Source organism: Schistocerca piceifrons, chromosome 1 (assembly GCF_021461385.2).
Source record: "Schistocerca piceifrons isolate TAMUIC-IGC-003096 chromosome 1, iqSchPice1.1, whole genome shotgun sequence".
NCBI classification, from domain to species: domain Eukaryota; kingdom Metazoa; phylum Arthropoda; class Insecta; order Orthoptera; family Acrididae; genus Schistocerca; species Schistocerca piceifrons.
In genome coordinates, this window is record NC_060138.1 from 854,276,042 (window position 1) to 854,298,861 (window position 22,820).

Sequence of the window (22,820 nt, forward strand, 5' to 3'; positions counted from 1 at the left end):
TTAATGGACGGGATAAATGTTTGGGGAAAAATATGGGCATGTACAGAGACACACAGATCGTATGGTAATTTTTTCCTTACTTAATACGCTAATAGAGCAGAGCAGAAAATCAATATACTCGTTACATTGTGCTGCATACTGTACAGTGTCTAGTGGAATATACGTGTAGGTGTAGTAGACCTTAACTGAGCATATCTGGGATTTCTTCGAGAGACATGCATGCCTTGTACCCAGCTCCAACCAGTCTTCATCTGTGGGATGGAGTTGAGCACCTCCCAAGCTTTTGATGCCTTCTGGGAGCCACAGTGCAACTCGTCCAGGACATGACTTGGAAGATGTCTCAAAGTCAATTTCTCGTGAGTGTAAGTGTTATAAAGAAAGAACCCATTCGAAAGAACTGTCAACAATTTCAGACGGTGAGCACCGACCTACATACTAGGAAGGTACGTGTAATGATCTACATCTGCAGCTATACTTCATAAGCTATCTTATGGTGAGTGCCGATGGGTACTTCTGGTCCAACTACTGTTTCCAGAACCCGATCTTACAAGTGTTTTGTAAAAGACTTGTTTCGTGGATAAATGTCTCCCAGCATGGACTCTGCTTTTCCTACAATTTGATTTATATAGTCATTCTAATTTAGGTTACTCCAGGCGGTTACTCCCAGGAATCTTATGATTGTTACTGTTTACAGTGGTTTATCACCAGTTGCACATGCAAAGAGTCTGTTCAGCTGTTTAAGCACAAATGTGTTACATTATTTACATTCAGGCTCACCTGACAGCCTCTACCAATCACCAGTCTTCCGCAAATCTTCCTGTATTACGCTAAAGTATTCTGGCATAGCAGTTTTGCATAAAGAATTGTATCTGCATCTACATCCTTACTCCGCAAGCCACCTGACGGTGTGTGGCTGAGGGTACCTTGAGTACCTCTATAAGTTCTCCCTTCTATTCCAGTCTCGTATTGTTCGTGGAAAGAAAGTTGTCGGTATGCCTCTGTGTGAGCTCTAATCTCTCTGATTTTATCCTCATGGTCTCTCTGCGAGATGTACGTAGGAGGGGGCAATATACTGCTTGACTCCTAGGTGAAGGTATGCTCTCGAAACTTCAACAGAAGCCCGTACCGAGCTACTGAGCGTCTCTCTTGCAGAGTCTTCCACTGGAGTTTATCTATAATCTCCATAATGCTTTTGTAATTACTAAATGATCCTGTAATGAAGTGCGCTGCTCTCCGTTGGATCTTCTCTATCTCTTCTATCAACCCTATCTGGTACGGATCCCACAATGGTGAGCAGTATTCAAGCAGTGGGCAAACAAGTGTACTGTAACCTACTTCCTTTGTTTTTGGACTGCAATTCTTTAGGATTCTTCCAATGAATCTCAGTCTTGCATCTGCTTTACTGACGATTAATTTTATATGGTCATTCCATTTTAAATCACTCCTAATGCCTACTCCCAGATAATTTATGGAATTAACTGCTTCCAGTTGTTGACCTGCTATATTGTAGCTAAATGATAAAGGATCTTTCTTTCTATGTATTTGCAGCACATTACACTTGTCTACATTGAGATTCAATTGCCTTCCCTGCACCATGCGTCAATTTGTTGCACATCCTCCTGCATTTCAGTACAATTTTCCATCGTCACAACCTCTCGATGTACACTACTGGCCGTTAAAATTGCTACACCGAGAAGAAATACAGATGATAAACGGGTATTCATTGGACAAATATATTATACTAGAACTGACATGTGATTACATTTTCACGCAGTTTGGGTGCATAGATCCTGAGAAATCAGTACCCAGAACAACCACCTCTGGCTGTAACAACGGCCTTGATACGCCTGGGCATTGAGTCAAACAGAGCTTGGATGGCGTGTACAGGTACAGCTGCCAATGCAGCTTCAACATGATACCACAGTTCATCAAGAGTAGTGACTGACGTATTGTGACGAGCCAGTTGCTCGGCCACCATTGGCCAGACTTTTTCAATTGGTGAGAGATCTGGAGAATGTGCTGGCCAGGTCAGCAGTCGAACATTTTCTGTATCCAGAAAGGCCCGTACAGGACTGCAACATGCGGTCGTGCATTATCCTGCTGAAATGTAGGGTTTCGCAGGGGTCGAATGAAGGGTAGAGCCACGGGTTGTAACATGTGAAATGTAACGTCCACTGCTCAAAGTGCCATCAATGCCAACAAGAGGTGATGGAGACGTGTAACCAATGGCACTCCATACCATCACGCCGGGTGATACGTCAGTATGGCGATGACGAATACACGCTTCCAATGTGCGTTCACTGCGATGTCGCCAAACATGGATGTGACCAACATGATGCTGTAAACAGAACGCGGATTCATCCGAGAAAATGACGTTTTGCCAGGTTCGTCGTTGAGTACACCATTGCAGGCGCTCCTGTCTGTGATGCATCGTCAAGGGTAACTGCAGCCATGGGCTCCGAGCTGATAGTCCATCTACTGCAAACGTCGTCGAACTCTTCGTGCAGATGGTTGTTGTCTTGCAAACGTCCCCATCTGTTTATTCAGGGATCGAGACGTGGCTGCACAATCCTTTACAGCCATGTGGATAAGATGACAGGCATCTCGACTGCTAGTGATACGAGGCCGTTGGGATCCAGCACGGCGTTCCGTATTACCCTCCTGAACCCATCGATTCCATATTCCGCTAACAGTCATTGGATCTCGACCAACGCGAGCAGCAACGTCGCGATACGATAAACCGCAATCGTGATAGGCTACAATTCGACCTTTATCAAAGTCGGAAACGAGATGGTACGCATTTCTCCTCCTTACACGAGGCAACACAACAACGTTTCACCAGGCAACGCCGGTCAACTGCTGTTTGTGTATGAGAAATCAGTTGGAAATTTCCTCATGTCAGCACGTTGTAGGTGTCGCCACCGGTGCCAACCTTGTGTGAATGCTCTGAAAAGCTAATCATTTGCGTATCACAGAATCTTCTTCCTGTCAGTTAAATTTCACGTCTGTAGCACGTCATCTTCGTGGTGTAGCAATTTTAATGGCCAGTAGTGTACTACAGCATCATCCGCAAAATGCCGTAGTGAACTTCCGATGTTATCCACAAGGTAATTTATATATATATATATATATATATATATATATATATATATATATATATATATATATATATAGTGAATAGCAACGGTCCTACGACACTCCCCTGCGGCACACCTGAAATCACTCTTACTTCAGAAGACTTCTCTCCATTGAGAATGACATGCTGCGTTCTGTTATCTAGGAACTCTTCAATTCAATCACACAATTGTTCTGATAGTCCATATGCTCTTACTTTGTTCAGTAAACGACTGTGGGGAACTGTGTCAAACGCTTTGCGGAAGTTAAGAAACACGGCATCTACCTGGGAACCTGTGTCTATGGCCCTCTGATTCTCGTGGACGAATAGCGCGAGCTGGGTTTCAAATGATCGTCTTTTTCGAAACCCATGCTGATTCCTACAGAGTAGATTTCTAGTCTCCAGAAAAGTCATTATACTCGAACACAATACGTGTTCCAAAATTCTACAACTGATCGACGTTAGAGATATAGGTCTATAGTTATGCATATCTGTTCGACGTCCCTTCTTAAAAACGGGGATAATCTCTGCCCTTTTCCAATTTTTTGGAACGCTACGCTCTTGTAGAGACATATGGTACACCGCTGCAAGAAGGGGGGCAAGTTCCTTCGCGTTCTCTGTGTAAAATCGAACTGGTATCCCATCAGGTCCAGCGACCTTTCCTCTTTTGAGCAATTTTAATTGTTTTTCTACCCCTCTGTCGTATATTTCCATATCTACCATTTTGTCATCTGTGCGACAATCTAGAGAAGGAACTACAGTGCAGTCTTCTTCTGTGAAACAGCTTTGGAAAAAGACATTTAGTATTTCGGTCTTTAGTGTGTCATCCTCTGTTTCAGTACCATTTTGGTCACAGAGTGTCTGGACATTTTGTTTTGATCCACCTACCGCTTTGACATAAGACCAAAATATCTTAGGATTTTCTGCCAAGTCAGTACATAGAAATTTACTTTTGAATTCATTGAACGCCTCTCGCATAGCCCTCCTCACACTACATTTCGTTTCGTGTAATTTTTGTTTGTCTGCAAGGCTTTGGCTATGTTTGTGTTTGCTGTGAATAGTCTTGTGGAAACCATCATTTATTGATATATGGAAACGATAACGACATTTCAAAGTTTTCGGAACGGAATAGAAAAAAAGGTATTTACATGACTGCAACTTTCTTTATTTAACGATGTAGTCTCCTTGTAGGTTAATGCACTTGGTCCAACGATGTTCCAGTGCCTTGATCCCATCTCGAAAATGAGTTTCCTCCAGGCCTGCAAAATAGTTGTCAACTTCGGCCATCAATTCTTCGTTTGAAGTGAATCTTCGTCCACCAAGAAAAATGTTCAGTTTTGGGAAGAGATGGAAATCTGACGAAGCCATATCAGGTGAATAAGATAGGTGTGGCAACAATTCATACCTTAGTTCGTGCAATTTTGCCATTCGACGGCACGTGTGTGCGGGGGTGCGTCAAGAGTCGCGGCACCCATCTTGTAGACAATTTTTTTCATTTCTAATTCTTCAGTTAAAATGTGATATACCCTTTCAGATGATGTCTGGCAAGCGTGAGCAATTTCACGCACTTTCAATCGGCGATCCTCCATGACCATTTTGCGCACTTTTGCAATGATTTCTGGAGAAGTGACACATCTTGGCCGACCACTGTGAGGATCATCATCTAAGCTCTCCCGACCAAATTTGAATTCATTTGTCCACTTGGCAACAGTTGAATATGAAGGAACATAGTCCCCCAGCGTATTCTTTAAATTGGCATGAATGTCCTTTGCTTTCATACCTTTCTTTACGAAGTACTCAATCACTGCTCGAATCTCGATTTTTTCAATCTTCGCAAATCACTACGCGGGAACAACAGAGCCACGTCACCGTCACAGCTCTCTTCCAAGAGCACTGACATAGCACGTGTTTACAGGCAACAGTCCAATGAATATCACGTGAACAACTCGTTTGCTAGCGTTGACCTCTCGTGATGATTCGTAGAAACTTTTCAAACCACCCTCGTACTTCAAACTTGTCAGTGCTTCCACTGTCAACGAATGAATCACATGTAAAATGACTGTTTTAAAAACTTACATAATCAAAACTATTTCGCTTGACTTACTTCGTTGTCCAAAACATAGACAAAAAAAATTGTTATCACAGATATTTCTGTGTCGAGGCAAAGAACTACACAACTAGTTGTCACAGGTAATGTCCATATTGCAATTGTTATTCTCTGTTTCCTGAGGACGGATAATTTGACTTATCTTTGCACGTCATCATTATCATCGCCATGTATGTCATCTTCTGTTGCAAATGCCTGTTGAATTTTCCATGCATTACAGTTCTCAGCTACGTTGACCCTTCATGTTTCCTAATGCCATTCATCCAGCTTCAATTAAGTCACTGTGACGTCTCTGTCTGTCACTATTCCCAACAAAGAACTTCCTCAGTCCATCTACCATGTATTCACCTGGCCCCCGGTAGCTGAGTGATGCCGGCACGGTAGCTCAGCGTGTTCGGTCAGAGGGTTAGCTGCCCTCTGTAATAAAAAAAAAAACTGAGTTAATAGATCAACAACGAATTAAACGGATGTCTTACGACGTCCGCCCCGAGCTGATGCAACGAACAAAAGTGAAAAAAAAGTGGACAGCGCGACAGAATGTCAATCCTAAGGGCCCGGGTTCGATTCCCGGCTGGGCTGGAGATTTTCTCCTCTCAGGGACTGGGTGTTGCGTTGTCCAAATCATCCTCATTTCATCCCCATCGACGCGCAAGTCGCCGAAGTGGCGTCAAATCGAAAGACTTGCACCAAACGAACGGTCTACCCGACGGGAGGCCCTAGTCACACGCCATTATTACCTGGCTACGTGTGCTGCACGCTTCCATTTCCTTTTCATTAAAATCATTATTATGTCTTTCCTCCCATTTGGTACCTGATCCATTTGTTTATTTTCTGTCTCTCCTAATTATTCCCAGTAAGTACCTCCTCATGATCAGTGAGCAACAGTCAGTTTTTTTGAATTTTTTTGTTTTAAAGGGCCACGTATCAGTGACATAATTCAAAACAGTTAAACTTTTAGTTTGAGATACACTGGAAGCTTACGTTCGAAATCTATTTAGTTTTACAAAAGGTTCCCAATCAATTTTTAATCTTCACTTCTTTGTTTGTCAATACAGTTGTGGTCTTCAATAGCCCTAAATACAAAAACTTTGTCTTTTATGACATAATTATTAATTTCTATAACTTTCTTATCAAAGTGCTGAATTTATGTTACTTTAGTCTCCTTAGAATTGATTTTTCATTCTCACTTACAAACAAGTTCTATTAAGTTTTTCCATTCTGTGTTGGAAAGTGCATGTTATTACTACAGACATTACTTCCTCCCTCCCCAAATCTCGCGAAATGACCGCAACGAGAAAATCCGAGAAGTTAAATCTAATATGGTGGTTTACCGACAACCATTCTATTCCCCCTAAGCACCATTCGCGAATGGAACAGGGAAGGTCGGGGGGCGGTGGGTTGTTGGTGGGGAGGGGGTGGGGATGGGATGTTGTGGTACCTTTAGTATCTTCCGCCACACTCTGTAAGGTAGCTTGCTGACTGCAGGCGTACAATCCGAGAGAAATACGTGCACACATTGAATAAGAGGATTGGAACTTAAATAGTGGCAACTATTTACTCACAACCTATACAAAACAGTCACATGTTTGCACCTGTTGCTGTCCTTCAAAGTAGTCACCACCATTGTGTAGGATCCGTTGCCAGCGATGTGGAAGGCGTAGTATACCGTCAGCAGAGCCTATTCTGTTGATGGTGCGAATGGAGCGGTCTAACGTTACGGCGATTCTCGTGTACGACTGTGATGGTGTTATCCTAACGCATTACGCTCCTCCGCTGCAGACGGTCAATGCGCACTATTACTGTTCGTTTTTGGAGCATCACCTGCGGCCAGCTATGCGAAAGAAGCGGCGACACTTTCTGCGCAACTCACCTATCATTTTGCACGACAACGCGCGGGCGCCTGCAGCTGCTCTATTCGGTCTCTCCAGATCACTGGCAACGGATTCTACACAACGCTGGTGACTACTTTGAAGGACAGTTAACAGGTGTAAACATGTAAATCTTTTGTAACGGTTGTGAATACACAGTTGCCACTATTTAAGTTCCCAGCCTCGTACATTCTTCTGTGACAGTCCCCAGTAGTTTAGTTGTACGTCATGGCTGCGGTGGAGCTATTCCTCGAACACAAAAACAGGGCAGCAGGCAGCAGGTGGTACTTACCTATGTCGACCGTGTCGTCTGTGAAGGGGTCAACTCTTCCCGGGAGGGGGCCAGCTCTTCTGGACTCATACTGGAGAGTGGCTTCCAGCCCAGTGTAGCGCTCCAGGTACGTCATGATCAGCTCGTACATTTCCACCGGGTGGCTGGGGCACATGTAAGTCACAAGCCGCAGCTTCTGCTTCTTCTGGTTGCTCATGTTGATCGCTGAAACACGAATTTCCCCATGAGCTGCTCCATAATAAATTACAACAGCGATCAAACATCACATAATTTACATTTCAACTTACGCCAGAAGAAAACCCCAACGGGCTTGCCGCAGTGGTACTACCGCTTCCCGTCAGATCACAGACGTTACACGCTTCGGGTTTGGGTAGCACTTGGACGGGTGACCGTATGGGTCCGCCGACCGTTGTTGGCAAGCGGAATGCACTCAGCCCTTGTGAAGCCAATAGAGAAGCTACCTGATTGAGAAGTAGCAACTCCGGTCACGAAAACTGACAACGGCTGGGAGAGCTGTGTGCTGACATCGTGCCTCTCCATATCCGCATACAGTGACGAACATATATTTGAGGATGACACGGCGGTCGGTCGGTACCGTTGGGCCTTCCGACGCCTTTTCGGACAAGAATTTGGAAGAAAATGATGAGTTGTAAGTTTGGCCTCTCAGTACATATATTAAAAAGGATTATCAGCTGCTTATCTGCTGGAATAGAATAGTATCACAGTGTGACAGTACATAAACATCGCAGCATCAATATATTACGACGCAAATCAGATTACCAGCAGGGAACAAATGTTGATTTTTACCTCGTTTAATTTTGATTTCTAAGAAGTGGCACCATACCCAGAACGATTTGACGCAATTAAAATAATTTCTCACATTTAATTCTTTATATTCAGGGTCTTTAAATCGAAGAATCGATCCCTGCACGATAGTGAATAGTACCAATATGTTCCAAAATGCTGCAGGCGAGAACGCAGTTTTTTAGAGGGTCATATTTCGGGTTCTATTGATCACAGAGGTAAGGGATCAAATGTTTTAGATAGTCCTTGGACTAGCGACCATTTGTGTACCTATCGGAAGGAAAGTAATATCGTAGCTATCCTCCAGTATAGAGTCATAATTTAAACATTACACACACTCTCCAGCCCAGGCAAACTGAGGAAATCGTTTGGTTCTTTTACATTACGGCCGACCGTTGTGGCCGCGCGGTTCTAGGCACTTCAGTCTGGAGCCGCGTGACTGTGAATATGACCTCTTCTACAATATGTATTCATGCCAAATCGTTGAAATTTTTACCGTGTGTTATCGCAGAAGTTCGAAACATAAATAACCATAGGAAATGGCTCAAATTTTAACTGTACGTTGCTTAGACCTTTATCTAGAAGCACAGCTTTCTGTTTTCTAAAATCTTTATCCGATATTGAGGTACATCCGAAAAACAATGATTTTTGGGTACCAAAATTACTAGTTGTGGGGATGGCAACTTCTATAATTTCTATTCATGACAAATAGTAAAAGTTTTTCCATATGTTTTGAATATGATGTTCTCAGGCATTGTCGAAACGTTTTTGGATATCATTATCCGTCACGGAGTTCCACAAGTTCAAAGTTATCGCTCTTGCCCTCGTAAAATATGCGTGTAATACCCGGTCTGATGCATAGTTTCAACTGACGTGAAAACGCGGCAAGGGTTCTGGGATCATCGCAAGGTTGGTTGGTTGGTCTCAAAGAGGGAGGCAAGTGACCAAACTGAATCGCAAGGATTCTGAGGCCACAAAACTATGTTTCTAGTCGCCATTTTTTCAGCAATAAAACTTTATGACCCTCTGTCTCTGTACAATGGGCATTTCACGCCTATACAGTCTGTCTTGACTTGGAGATTATTCGACAGAGCCATCTAGCGGGGTAAAGACCTTACAAAAATTGTTTTGTCACAAGCAATTCTTTGTAGGTGTAAATCAAACACCGCATTTTTAGTATACAGTAGATGTAGCCTAAAAATGTGCATTTTTGTGTAAAGTAACTTGCGTTGGATTGGAGACGATGTTGTGTTCACGTTATGTAGTACTTATTTGTTGTATACACGACGAGGGGCGTTCAATAAGAAATGCAACACATATCTTTGCTCGGCCAATTTTGGTTGAAAAAAAAAAAAAAAAAAAAAGCAGAATTTGTCGTGGGACATCGTGGAGTATTCTCGCTTCAGCCTCTAAATCCTCATGAAGCTCTGATAGGTGGCGGCGCTACACGTAACCTTCAAAATGGAGTGTTTAAAGGAGGTGCGTTCCAAGCAGAGACGTTTAACTGAGTTTCTTTTGTCGGAAAACCACAGTACAGCACATATTCATAGACCCTGCAGAGTGCGTTCGTGCCCCTGACATTGAACAAAAGCACGGCGAGTCGTTGGGCGAGGCGTCTCATTCATTGCAACAAAGTCGCGCGGGCCGGCCGGCCGCACACGGTTGTGACTCCTGCAGTGTTGGAACGTGCGAACATTATCATTTGAAGTAATCGACGGATCACAATCAAACAACTCTCTGCTCAACTGGACGTTTCTGTTGGTAGTGCTGACACACTCATCCACCAGTTGGGGTACTCAAAGGTGTGTGCCCACTGCGCACTAAAGAGAAACGAAGGACCATCTACGCCGAAATGCTTGCGCGTTACGAGGCTGATCGCAAAAATTTACTGTCTAAATTCGTCACAGGCTACGAAACATGGGTCCATCACTTCGAACCGGCAACAAAACGGCAATCCGTAAAGTGGCGCCACACTAGCTCCCTTCCGAGGAAAAAGTTCAAAGTCGCACTCGGAGCCTTTAAAGTCATGGCGATGATCTTCTGGGATTCAGAAAGGATTATTCTGTTTGATGTATTCCCTCACGGTGCAGTAATCGACAATGAAGTGAATTGTTCAACCCTCAGACAACTGAAGAAACGACTTCTGCGTGTTCGTCCCCTTAGAAATGCAAATGAACTTCCTTCCCCATGACGATGCAAGGCCTCACACAAGTCTGCGCACACGAGAGGAGCTCACAAAACTTAACTGTTCTTCCTCATCCACTGTACAATCCGGATCTCGCGCCTTCCGACTTCCATCTATTTTACCCAATGAAGGACGCATTCCGTGGGAATGCAATACGTGAATGGCGGGGAGGTTATTGATGCAACAAGACGTTGACTCCGACGTCGACGAGTAGAATGGTACCATGTGGGCATACAGGCCCGCCCAGTATGTTGAGAAATACAGTTTTGTAGCCAAAAGAGTGGGGAATAATATAGTGTACTGGAATCCTGAATAAAATCAACCTGCTTTCAAAAATAAACGTGTTGCGTTACTTATTGAACGGCTCTCCTATGCTCCAAAATGTGTAAATGCGTTGAAGTGTATAAATAAAAAGTTAAAACTTTACTGAACTACAGAATTCGTTTTATACACTACTGGCCATTAAAATCGCTACACCACGAAGATGACGTGCTACAAACGCGAAATTTAACCGACACGAAGAAGATGCTGTGATATGCAAATGATTAGCTTGTCAGAGCATTCAGTCAAGGTTGGCGCCGGTGGCGACACCTACAACGTGCTGACATGAGGAAAGTTTCCAACCGATTTCTCATACACAAACACCAGTTGACCGGCGTTGCCTGGTGAAACGTTGCTGTGATGCCTCGTGTAAGGAGGAGAAATGCGTACAATCGCGTTTCCGACTTTGACCAAGGTCGGATTGTAGCCTATCGCGATTGCGGTTTATCATATCGCGACAGTGCTGCTCGCGTTGGTCGAGATCCAATTACTGTTAGCAGAATATGGAATCGGTGGTTTCAGGAGAGTAATACGGAACGCCGTGCTGGATCCCAACGGCCTCGTATCACTAGCAGTCGAGATGACAGGCATCTTATCCGCATGGCTGTAACCGATCGTGCAGCCACGTCTCGATCCCTGAGTCAACAGATGGGGACGTTTGCAACACAACAACCATCTGCACGAACAGTTCGACGAAGTTTGCAGCAGCATGGACTATCTCAGCTCGGAGACCGTGGCTGCGGTTACCCTTGACGCTGCGATGGTGTACTCAACGACGAACCTGGGTGCACAAATGGCAACAAGTCATTTTTTCGGTTGTTTACAGCATCATGATGATAGCATCCGTGTTTGGCGACATCGCGGTGAACGCACATTGGAAGCGTGTATTCGTCATCGTCATACTGGCGTATCACCCGGCGTAATGGTATGGGGTGCCATTGGTTACACGTCTCGGTCACCTCTTGTTTGCATTGACGGCACTTTGAACGTGGACGTTACATTTCACATGTGTTACGACCCGTGGCTCTACCCTTCATTCGATCTCTGAGAAATCCTGCATTTCAGCAGGATAATGCACGTCCGCATGTTGCAGGTCCTGTACGGTCCTTTCCGGATACAGAAATTGTTCGATTGCTGCCCTGGCCAGCATATTCTCCAAATCTCTCACCAACTGAAAACGTCTGGTCAATGGTGACCGAGCAACTGGCTCGTCACAATACGTCAGTCACTACTCCTGATGAACTGTGGTATCGTGTTGAAGCTGCATGGGCAGCTGTACCTGAACACGCCATCCAAGCTCTGTTTGACTCAATGCCCAGGCGTATCAAGGCCGTTATTACGGCCAGAGGTGGTTGTTCTGGGTACTGATTTCTCAGGATCTATGCACCCAAATTGCGTGAAAATGTAATCACATGTCAGTTCTAGTATAATATATTTGTCCAATGAATACCCGTTTATCATCTGCATTTCTTGCTGGTGTAGCAACTTTAATGGCCAGTAGTGTAGTGTATAAGCAGCACGCCCTACTCTAACAGGGAAAAGATGGGAACCAGCTGAAAAATGGTCCTGTTGGAGCCCCAATAATGCGAATATGTTACTCTTTAAGACTCTGGCAGAAAAATGGGTAACCAGCTGCCTCTTTCCTCATTCTGCCTTTTGTGATGAAAGAGAATAGTAGAGACACAGTGACAGTGGAAGAGAGAAGAGAGAGTGCCAATGGCAGAGAAAGACTGTGTGAGAGAGAATGTAGCAGTGAAAGATAAAGAGAGATATTGATGAAGGCATTAGCAGTGCGAGCCATAGAGAGTGGAGATATTGATGGTCAGTGAGAGATAGTGGAAATAAAAGAGAAGGGGATAGATGGTTGGAGGTAGCATTGGGAGCAAAAGAGACAGCAGTGGAAATGAAAAAGAGAGATAAGTGGAGACCATACACAGATTTGAACGGTGGGAACGGGTCTTGACCCACACAGAAAGACAGACGACCTTTAACAAGAAAAAAATTTGACCACTTTGCCCCATCCCCTTCAACCACGCACTAAAATTGCCCAGTGTTGTGGTCAAAAATCCGGACAATCCATTCCCAAGGACATGTGTGGAGAGGAGACGATGGTGGATGAAGAGAAAGACAGCAAAATAAAAGCAAGAAAGAAAGAGACAGTGGTAGTGGAAGAGAAAATAGTGCGGAACATAGATTATGCCAGTGGGACAGAGAGACAGTGAAAGAGACAGAGAAGAAGATGTGGTAAGGAAGAGCCAGCGAAAGGAATGAAGACAGTGTCAGTAGGAGAGACAGACTGGAGAAAGTGCCAGTGGGAGAAAAAGGAGAGGGAGAGCGACATATATAAACAATGCAGTGAGAGGGAGATGCTGAGTATGAAGGCTTCTCTACACAGAGAGACTGGGCAAAGGATTTAGAATGTTTTGTGTTAAAAAAGCGCATATATGTTCACATGCCAGTGTTTTTGGTGAGGAAGGCGACACGATAATTGAGGCAGTGGATTCCCCACTGTTATGTCAGACCTTTTTTTTTTTTTTTTTTTTTAAGAACATTCTCCTTTTCTATGCTACAACAAGAGCATTTTTCAACTGGTGTGACTATACTTCAGAAAAAGGAATTTATTGAATAGGCAAACGTAAGTTAAAACTTATGAAAGACTGCAGCAGTATTTTAACAGCAATAAAACAAAAATTAAATAAAAAACCGAACCTCTAACCAATGGTTTCTGGAGTTTTTCTTTGTTTGTAAGACAAATCCGAATGTGGAGACTCCTTTCGGTACATATTTTCCAATTTTGAACCCCTCATCTCAATGCTAGTTCACAAACAAACCAGCATACTCCAACATCTCGTACTGTGCTCACTGAGTAAGGAATGAAAAATCTGATACGGAAAGTTACATGTTGTTGTTGTTGTGGTCTTCAGTCCTGAGACTGGTTTGATGCAGCTCTCCATGCTACTCTATCCTGTGCAAGCTTCATCATCTCCCAGTACCTACTGCAACCTACATCCTTCTGAATCTGCTTAGTGTATTCATCTCTTGGTCTCCCCCTATGATTTTTACCCTCCACGTTGCCCTCCAATACTAAATTGGTGATCCCTTGATGCCTCAGAACATGTCCTACCAACCGATCCCTTCTTCTGGTCAAGTTGTGCCACAAACTTCTCTTCTCCCCAATCCTATTCAATACTTCCTCATTAGTTATGTGATCTACCCATCTAATCTTCAGCATTCTTCTGTAGCACCACATTTCGAAAGCTTCTATTCTCTTCTTGTCCAAACTATTTACCGTCCATGTTTCACTTCCATACATGGCTACACTCCATACAAATACTTTCAGAAATAACTTCCTGACAAATCTATACTCGATGTTAACAAATTTCTCTTCTTCAGAAACGCTTTCCTTGCCATTGCCAGTCTACATTTTATATCCTCTCTACTTCGACCATCATCAGTTATTTTACTCCCTAAATAGCAAAACTCCTTTACTACTTTAAGTGTCTCATTTCCTAATCTAATACCCTCAGCATCACCCGACTTAACTCGACTACATTCCATTATCCTCGTTTTGCTTTTGTTGATGTTCATCTTATATCCTCCTTTCAAGACACTGTCCATTCCGTTCAACTGCTCTTCCAAGTCCTTTGCTGTCGCTGACAGAATTACAATGTCATCGGCAAACCTCAAAGTTTTTATTTCTTCTCCATGGATTTTAACACCTACTCCAAATTTTTCTTTTGTTTCCTTTACTGCTTGCTCAATATAGAGATTGAATAACATCGGGGAGAGGTTACAACCCTGTCTTACTCCCTTCCCAACCACTGCTTCCCTTTCATGTCCCTCAACTCTTATAACTGCCATCTGGTTTCTGTACAAGTTGTAAACAGCCTTTCGCTCCCTGTATCTTACCCCTGCCACCTTTAGAATTTGAAAGAGATTATTCCAGTCAACATTGTCAAAAGCTTTCTCTAAGTCTACAAATGCTAGAAACGTAGGTTTGCCTTTCCTTAATCTTTCTTCTAAGATAAGTCGTAAGGTCAGTATTGCCTCACGTGTTCCAGTATTTCTACGGAATCCAAACTGATCTTCCCCGAGGTCGGCTTCTACTAGTTTTTCCATTCGTCTGTAAAGAATTCGTGTTAGTACTTTGCAGCTGTGGCTTATTAAACTGATTGTTCGGTAATTTTCACATCTGTCAACACCTGCTTTCTTTGGGATTGGAATTATTATATTCTTCTTGAAGTCGGAGGGTATTTCGCCTGTTTCATACATCTTGCTCACCAGATGGTAGAGTTTTGTCAGGACTGGTTCTCCCAAGGCCGTCAGTAGTTCCAATGGAATGTTGTCTACTCCGGGGGCCTTGTTTCGACTCATGTCCTTCAGTGCTCTGTCAAACTCTTCACGCAGTATCATATCTCCTATTTCATCTTCATCTACATCCTCTTCCATTTCCATAATATTGTCCTCAAGTACATCGCCCTTGTATAGACCCTCTATATACTCCTTCCACCTTTCTGCTTTCCCTTCTTTGCTTAGAACTGGGTTTCCATCTGAGCTCTTGATATTCATACAAGTCGTTCTCTTATCTCCAAAGGTCTCTTTAATTTTCCTGTAGGCAGTATCTATCTTACCCCTAGTGAGATAAGCCTCTACATCCTTACATTTGTCCTCTAGCCATCCATGCTTAGCCATTTTGCACTTCCTGTCGATCTCATTTTTGAGACGTTTGTATTCCTTTTTGCCTGCTTCACTTACTGCATTTTCATAATCTCTCCTTTCATCAATTAAATTCAATATTTCTTCTGTTACCCAAAGATTTCTACTAGCCCTCGTCTTTTTACCTACTTGATCCTCTGCTGCCTTCACTACTTCATCCCTCAGAGCTACCCATTCTTCTTCTACTGTATTTCTTTCCCCCATTCCTTTCAATTGTTCCCTTATGCTCTCCCTGAAACTCCGTACAACCTCTGGTTCTTTCAGTTTATCCAGGTCCCTTCTCCTTAAATTCCCACCTTTTTGCAGTTTCTTCAGTTTTAATCTACAGGTCATAACCAATAGATTGTGGTCAGAGTCCACATCTGCCCCTGGAAATGTCTTACAATTTAAAACTTGGTTCCTAAATCTCTGTCTTACCATTATACACTCCTGGAAATTGAAATAAGAACACCGTGAATTCATTGTCCCAGGAAGGGGAAACTTTATTGACACATTCCTGGGGTCAGATACATCACATGATCACACTGACAGAACCACAGGCACATAGACACAGGCAACAGAGCATGCACAATGTCGGCACTAGTACAGTGTATATCCACCTTTCGCAGCAATGCAGGCTGCTATTCTCCCATGGAGACGATCGTAGAGATGCTGGATGTAGTCCTGTGGAATGGCTTGCCATGCCATTTCCACCTGGCGCCTCAGTTGGACCAGCGTTCGTGCTGGACGTGCAGACCGCGTGAGACGACGCTTCATCCAGTCCCAAACATGCTCAATGGGGGACAGATCCGGAGATCTTGCTGGCCAGGGTAGTTGACTTATACCATCTAGAGCACGTTGGGTGGCACGGGATACATGCGGACGTGCATTGTCCTGTTGGAACAGCAAGTTCCCTTGCCGGTCTAGGAATGGTAGAACGATGGGTTCGATGACGGTTTGGATGTACCGTGCACTATTCAGTGTCCCCTCGACGATCACCAGTGGTGTACGGCCAGTGTAGGAGATCGCTCCCCACACCATGATGCCGGGTGTTGGCCCTGTGTGCCTCGGTCGTATGCAGTCCTGATTGTGGCGCTCACCTGCATGGCGCCAAACACGCATACGGCCATCATTGGCACCAAGGCAGAAGCGACTCTCATCGCTGAAGACGACACGTCTCCATTCGTCCCTCCATTCACGCCTGTCGCGACACCACTGGAGGCGGGCTGCACGATGTTGGGGCGTGAGCGGAAGACGGCCTAACGGTGTGCGGGACCGTAGCCCAGCTTCATGGAGACGGTTGCGAATGGTCCTCGCCGATACCCCAGGAGCAACAGTGTCCCTAATTTGCTGGGAAGTGGCGTGCGGTCCCCTACGGCACTGCGTAGGATCCTACGGTCTTGGCGTCCATCCGTGCGTCGCTGCGGTCCGGTCCCAGGTCGACGGGCACGTGCGCCTTCCGCCGACCACTGGCGACAACATCGATGTACTGTGGAGACCTCACGCCCCACGTGTTGAGCAATTCGGCGGTACGTCCACCCGGCCTCCCGCATGCTCACTATACGCCCTCGCTTAAAGTCCGTCAACTGCACATACGGTTCACGTCCACGCTGTCGCGGCATGCTACTAGTGTTAAAGACTGCGATGGAGCTCCGTATGCCACGGCAAACTGGCTGACACTGACGGCGGCGGTGCACAAATGCTGCGCAGCTAGCGCCATTCGACGGCCAACACCGCGGTTCCTGGTGTGTCCGCTGTGCCGTGCGTGTGATCATTGCTTGTACAGCCCTCTCGCAGTGTCCGGAGCAAGTATGGTGGGTCTGACACACCGGTGTCAATGTGTTCTTTTTTCCATTTCCAGGAGTGTATAATCTATCTGATACCTTTTAGTATCTCCAGGGTTCTTCCATGTATACAACCTTCTATCATGATTCTTAAACCAAGTGTTAACTACGATTAAGTTGTGCTCTGTGCAAAATTCTATCAGGCGGCTTCCTCTTTCATGTCTTACCCCCAATCCATATTCACCTACTACGTTTCCTTCTCTCCCTTTTCCTACACTCGAATTCCAGTCACCCATGACTATTAAATTTTCGTCTCCCTTCACTATCTGAATAATTTCTTTTATTTCATCATACATTTCTTTAATTTCTTCGTCATCTGTAGAGCTAGTTGGCATATAAACTTGTACTACTGTAGTAGGTGTGGGCTTCGTATCTATCTTGGCCAAAATAATGCGTTCACTATGCTGTTTGTAGTAGCTTACCCGCATTCCTATTTTCCTATTCATTATTAAACCTACTCCTGCATTACCCCTATTTGACTTTGTGTTTATAACCCTGTAGTCACCTGACCAGAAGTCTTGTTCCTCCTGCCACCGAACTGCACTAATTCCCACAATATCTAACTTTAACCTATCCATTTCCCTTTTTAAATTTTCTAACCTACCTGCCCGATTAAGGGATCTGACATTCCACGCTCCGATCCGTAGAACGCCAGTTTTCTTTCTCCTGATAACGACATCCTCTTGAGTAGTCCCCGCCCGGAGATCCGAATGGGGGACTATTTTACCTCCGGAATATTTTACCCAAGAGGATGCCATCATCATTTAATCATACAGTAAAGCTGCATGCCCTCGGGAAAAATTACGGCCGTAGTTTCCCCTTGCTTTCAGCCGTGAAAGTTACATATAAATTAATAAATAATATTGGTCTATCCGAAAGAAAACCCAGTATCTCACCTCGCTTGGTGGTGGCAACTGGAGGACACGTTGAGGAAATCGGCAGAATCCTTACAACAGTGGACAATCTGTGTAGTGTTTAGTGTATGAGCTTCAGAAGCAGTAAATCCATCACAGCGAGCGTTTTCAGACATAAAAAAAGGCAGAACAGAGAGAATCATGTGGATGAAATGTCTTGGATGGGCCACATAAAACAATATAAAAATGAAGAAAACACCTCAGTACCGTAATCGGTAGGAATACGAGTATGCGCAGCGTATCTGTTTAGGCTAGCACATTCAAAACACTCATCCGACGCACTTTTTAGCTTATGACTTAGCTTGAGGTCCTTACCGAGTAAGAAGAACCGATGACGTTGAAATGAGTAATAACAACAACATGATTTGTACTGGGTTTGTTAAGAGATCGCAATGGAATTACAGAAGGGCTCGATAAACTCCAGTGAGGGGCATGCCAGAAAGCGTGATGAGCCTCACTCTAAGCAGTAACGAGAGATTTCACGAACCTGGTTTCGTGCAGGAGTTTACGGTGTTACTCCCTAATCACAAAGACATAAGCCATGCATATCTTGAAGTTTTTCCAACGTAATTAGTATTCCATAAACTGTCGGTATTGTAGCTGGATGGTGTAGACTCCTAGCCTCGATGTTTTTGGATGGCAACCAATCACGCAATCATCTTCAGGAGAATTTTGTGGCTTTGGTTCAGCATTCCCATCTGCGTTGCGGGTGCTGGACCCAATCCTTCACAGCGGGATCCGACTTGCCACAGGCGCTTTCCGGACCAGCCCTGTGGACAGCATACTTGTGGAGGCAGGTGTCCCTTCACTGCGGTTACGGCGCCTACTTTTACTGGCCGGTTATGCTACGCATGCTTGTAGCTTGCCGGGGCATCCTAATTATCGTATTCTGTTCCCACAGTCGGTCGTCCATCTCCCAGAACGTCGGCCCCGGTCGGGTTGTTCGATCGCGGTCCGCGTCAGAGAGCTTCTCTCCGGGCTTGGGGTTTTCCCTCTTCAACCTACTTTCCGGGCCCCTCTGCGTACACCTCCGTGGTGTGTGCCTCGCCCTTGCCTTCGGCTCGAATTGGCACAGGGCCCGAAGGACTCAGTCCCTCCGGAGGCCTTCCGCCGCCGCTTTCCTTCCATCCTTGCCACGTATCAAGGCTCTGGCGTTGTTTACACTGACGGTTCGATGGTAGCTGGTCGTGTCGGTTATGCTCTCACTCTAGGGGACCATTACGAACAACATTCATTGCCGGCTGGCTGCAGCGTTTTTACTGCTGAGCTGGTCGCCATCTTTCGTGCCCTAGAGTATATCCGCTCCTGCTCAGGTGAGTCCTTCGTTATCTGTAGCGACTCCTTGAGCAGTTTACGAACTATCGACCAGTGCTTCCCGGGCTCTCGTCTGGTGATGCCTGTCCTGGAGTCCCTCCATACTCTTGCACGTTGTGGCCGCTCTGTGGTCTTTGTGTGGACCCCAGGCCATGTTGGGATACCCGGCAATGAACACGTTGACAGCCTGGCCAAACAGGCCACCAGTAAACCATCTCTGTAAATTGGCCTCCCGGAGACTGATTTGCGAGCGATCTTATGCCGCAAAGTTTTCCAACTTTGGGACACTGAATGGCGCAACCTGACCACGCCAAACAATCTCCGTCCTATCAAGGAGACGACGACTGTGTGGCGGTCATCCATGCGGGTCTCTCGCAAGGAGTCTGTTGTCCTCCGCCGGCTGCGCAGTGGGCACACACGGATGACGCACTGCCACTTATTGCGCCGTGAGGACCCACCTCTATGTCGCTGCGGATCCGTTTTGACGGTGGTCCACATTTTGGTGGAGTGTCCCCTTTTAGCTGTGCTCAGGCAGACGTTCGCGCTGCCTGACACGCTCCCTGCGCTTTTAACAAATGACACTGCCATGGCACGCTTAGTTTTGCGTTTTATTCGGGCAGGGGTTTTTTATCACGTAGATATTGGTTATGAACTGTAGGTTAAAACTGAAGAAATTGCAAAGAGGTGGGAATTTAAGGAGATGGGATCTGGATAAACTGACTAAACCAGAGGTTGTAAAGAGTTTCAGGGAGAGCATAAGGGAGCAATTGACAGGAATGGGGGAAAGAAATACAGTAGAAGAAGAATGGGTAGCTCTGAGGGATAAAGTAGTGAAGGCAGCAGAGGATCAAGTAGGTAAAAAGACGAGGGCTAGTAGAAATCCTTGGGTAACAGAAGAAATATTGAATTTAATTGATGAAAGGAGGAAACATAAAAATGCAGTAAATGAAGCAGGCAAAAAGGAATACAAACGTCTCAAAAATGAGATCGCCAGTAAGTGCATAATGGCTAAGCAGGAATGGCTAGAGGACAAATGTAAGGATGTAGAGGCTTATCTCACTAGGGTAAGATAGATACTGCCTGGAACACGTGAGGCAATACTGACCCTACGACTTATCTTAGAAGAAAGATTAAGGAAAGGCAAACCTACGTTTCTAGCATTTGTACACTTAGAGAAAGCTTTTGACAATGTTGACTGGAATACTCTCTTTCAAATTCTAAAGGTGGCAGGGGTAAAATACAGGGAGCGAAAGGTTATTTACAATTTGTACAGAAACCAGATGGCAGTTATAAGAGTTGAGGGATATGAAAAGGAAGCAGTGGTTGGGAAGGGGGTGAGACAGGGTTGTACCTCTCACCGATGCTATTCAATCTGTATATTGAGTAAGCAATAAAAGAAACAAAAGAAAAGTTCGGAGTAGGTATTAAAATCCATGGAGAAGAAATAAAAACTTTGAGGTTTGCCGATGACATTGTTATTCTGTCAGAGACAGCAAAGGACTTGGAAGAGCAGTTGAACGGAATGGACAGTGTCTTTAAACGAGGGTATAAGATGAACATCAACAAAAGCAAAACGAAGATAATGGAATGTAGTCGAATCAAATCGGGTGACGCTGAAGGAATTAGATTAGGAAATGAACACTTAAAGTAGTAAAGGAGTTTTGCTATTTGGGGAGCAAAATAACTGATGATGGTAGAAGTAGAGAGGATATAAAATGTAGACTGGCAATGGCAAGGAAAGCCTTTCTGAAGAAGAGAAATTTGTTAACATCGAGTATTGATTTAAGTGTCAGGAAGTCGTTTCTGAAAGTATTTGTATGGAGTGTAGCCATGTATGGAAGTGAAACATGGACAATAAATAGTTTAGACAACAAGAGAATAGAAGCTTTCGAAATGTGGTGCTTCAGAAGAATGCTGAAGATTAGGTGGGTAGATCACGTAACTAATGAGGAGGTATTGAATAGGATTGGGGAGAAGAGACGTTTGTGGCACAACTTGACTAGAAGAAGGGATCGGTTGGTAGGACATGTTCTGAGGCATCAAGGGATCATCAATTTAGTACTGGAGGGCAGCGTGGAGGGTAAGAATCGTAGATGGAGACCAAGCAGATTCAGAAGGATGTAGGTTGCAGGAGGTACTGGGAGATGAAGGAGCTTGCACAGGATAGAGTAGCATGGAGAGCTGCATCAAACCAGTCTCAGGACTGAAGACCACAACAAACAACACTGAGTGTTAGTTTTTTTTGTTTTTTTTTTTTGTTTTGAGTCTGGCCTTTGGCCTACGATTTTAGATTGAGTTTTAGTGTGTTTCTCGGTGGTTGGCTTTTCCTTTTTTTTATCTCTATGGTCGGCCAACCACTGTCACACTCTGTGTGATTTTAATTCGTTTTGTCTGATCTAAGTCTTTCTTGTCCTGTGTCGCCTGTCGTCTTTTCCGTTATTCGTTTTTACTCTGTGTGGGTGTTTTCAAGTCATGGAACAAGGGACCGATGACCGTAGCAGTCTGGCCCCTTTAATCCCCCAAACAAGCCAACCAACTAATGCATCTCTCGATATCAATCATTGCCACCGACCCCTCCCCTCCCCCCTCCTCCCCAGAAGGACGCACAGGAGGAGCAGTGTTGCTGTTCTTCAGGTAAAGATATTAAAATATTTACACACATGAAGGCATATAACAGTGAACGGGTTGCAACAAAATTTTACTTTTACCAGGTTTCGACACCGACAAAGGGTGTCTTCATCAAAAAATACACGATTATTCCTAACTCTTCAAGATCAGTAATCTGACCATCACAAATCTCTTTTTTGAAAAGTCGTATTTTTTTCCACAGAAACCAAAGTTGTTTAGGCAGTTAAGTTCGTATAATGAATTTTAATATCAAACGAAAATAACTTTGCATTTTGAGCTCAATATAAGTATTTTATTTTACTAACAAGATTCTCTGTTAGAAATTGAATAACTATTTTGAAATACATAAGATTTTTTTAACTTATCGTGAAGAAACTTTGGGTCATAGTGGCGGATATAGAAAAGTGTCAGGGAGGAGGCGCTAAAGATATCTTGAGCTACCTTCTTTCAGTGTAATAAAAAATAATCAAGTCACAAGCAACGTTTAAGGAAGTTTTATTGTGATTATTATACGCCGGCCGTTGTGGCTGAGCGGTTCTAGGCGCTTCATTCCGGAACCGCGCGACCGCTACGGTCGCAATTCGAATCCTGCCTCTGTCATGGATGTGTGTGATGTCCTTAGGTTAGTTAGGCTTAAGTAGTTTTAAGTTCTATGGGACTGATGACCTCAGATGTTAAGTCCCATAATGGTCAGAGCCATTTGAACCATCTTTTGATTGTTATACACGTATAC

At 44.4% G+C, this 22,820-nt stretch overlaps 1 protein-coding gene across 1 annotated transcript in view; it reads right to left on the reverse strand.

The window, feature by feature from the left end:
- Positions 1-22,820, reverse strand: part of LOC124715683 — a 153,115-nt gene that overhangs the window by 46,648 nt on the left and 83,647 nt on the right. The window contains exon 2 of the mRNA XM_047243114.1: positions 7,383-7,586. Coding sequence (XP_047099070.1) covers positions 7,383-7,578 — 196 coding nt within the window. The 5' untranslated portion in view covers positions 7,579-7,586. The remainder of the gene's footprint in view (positions 1-7,382; positions 7,587-22,820) is intronic.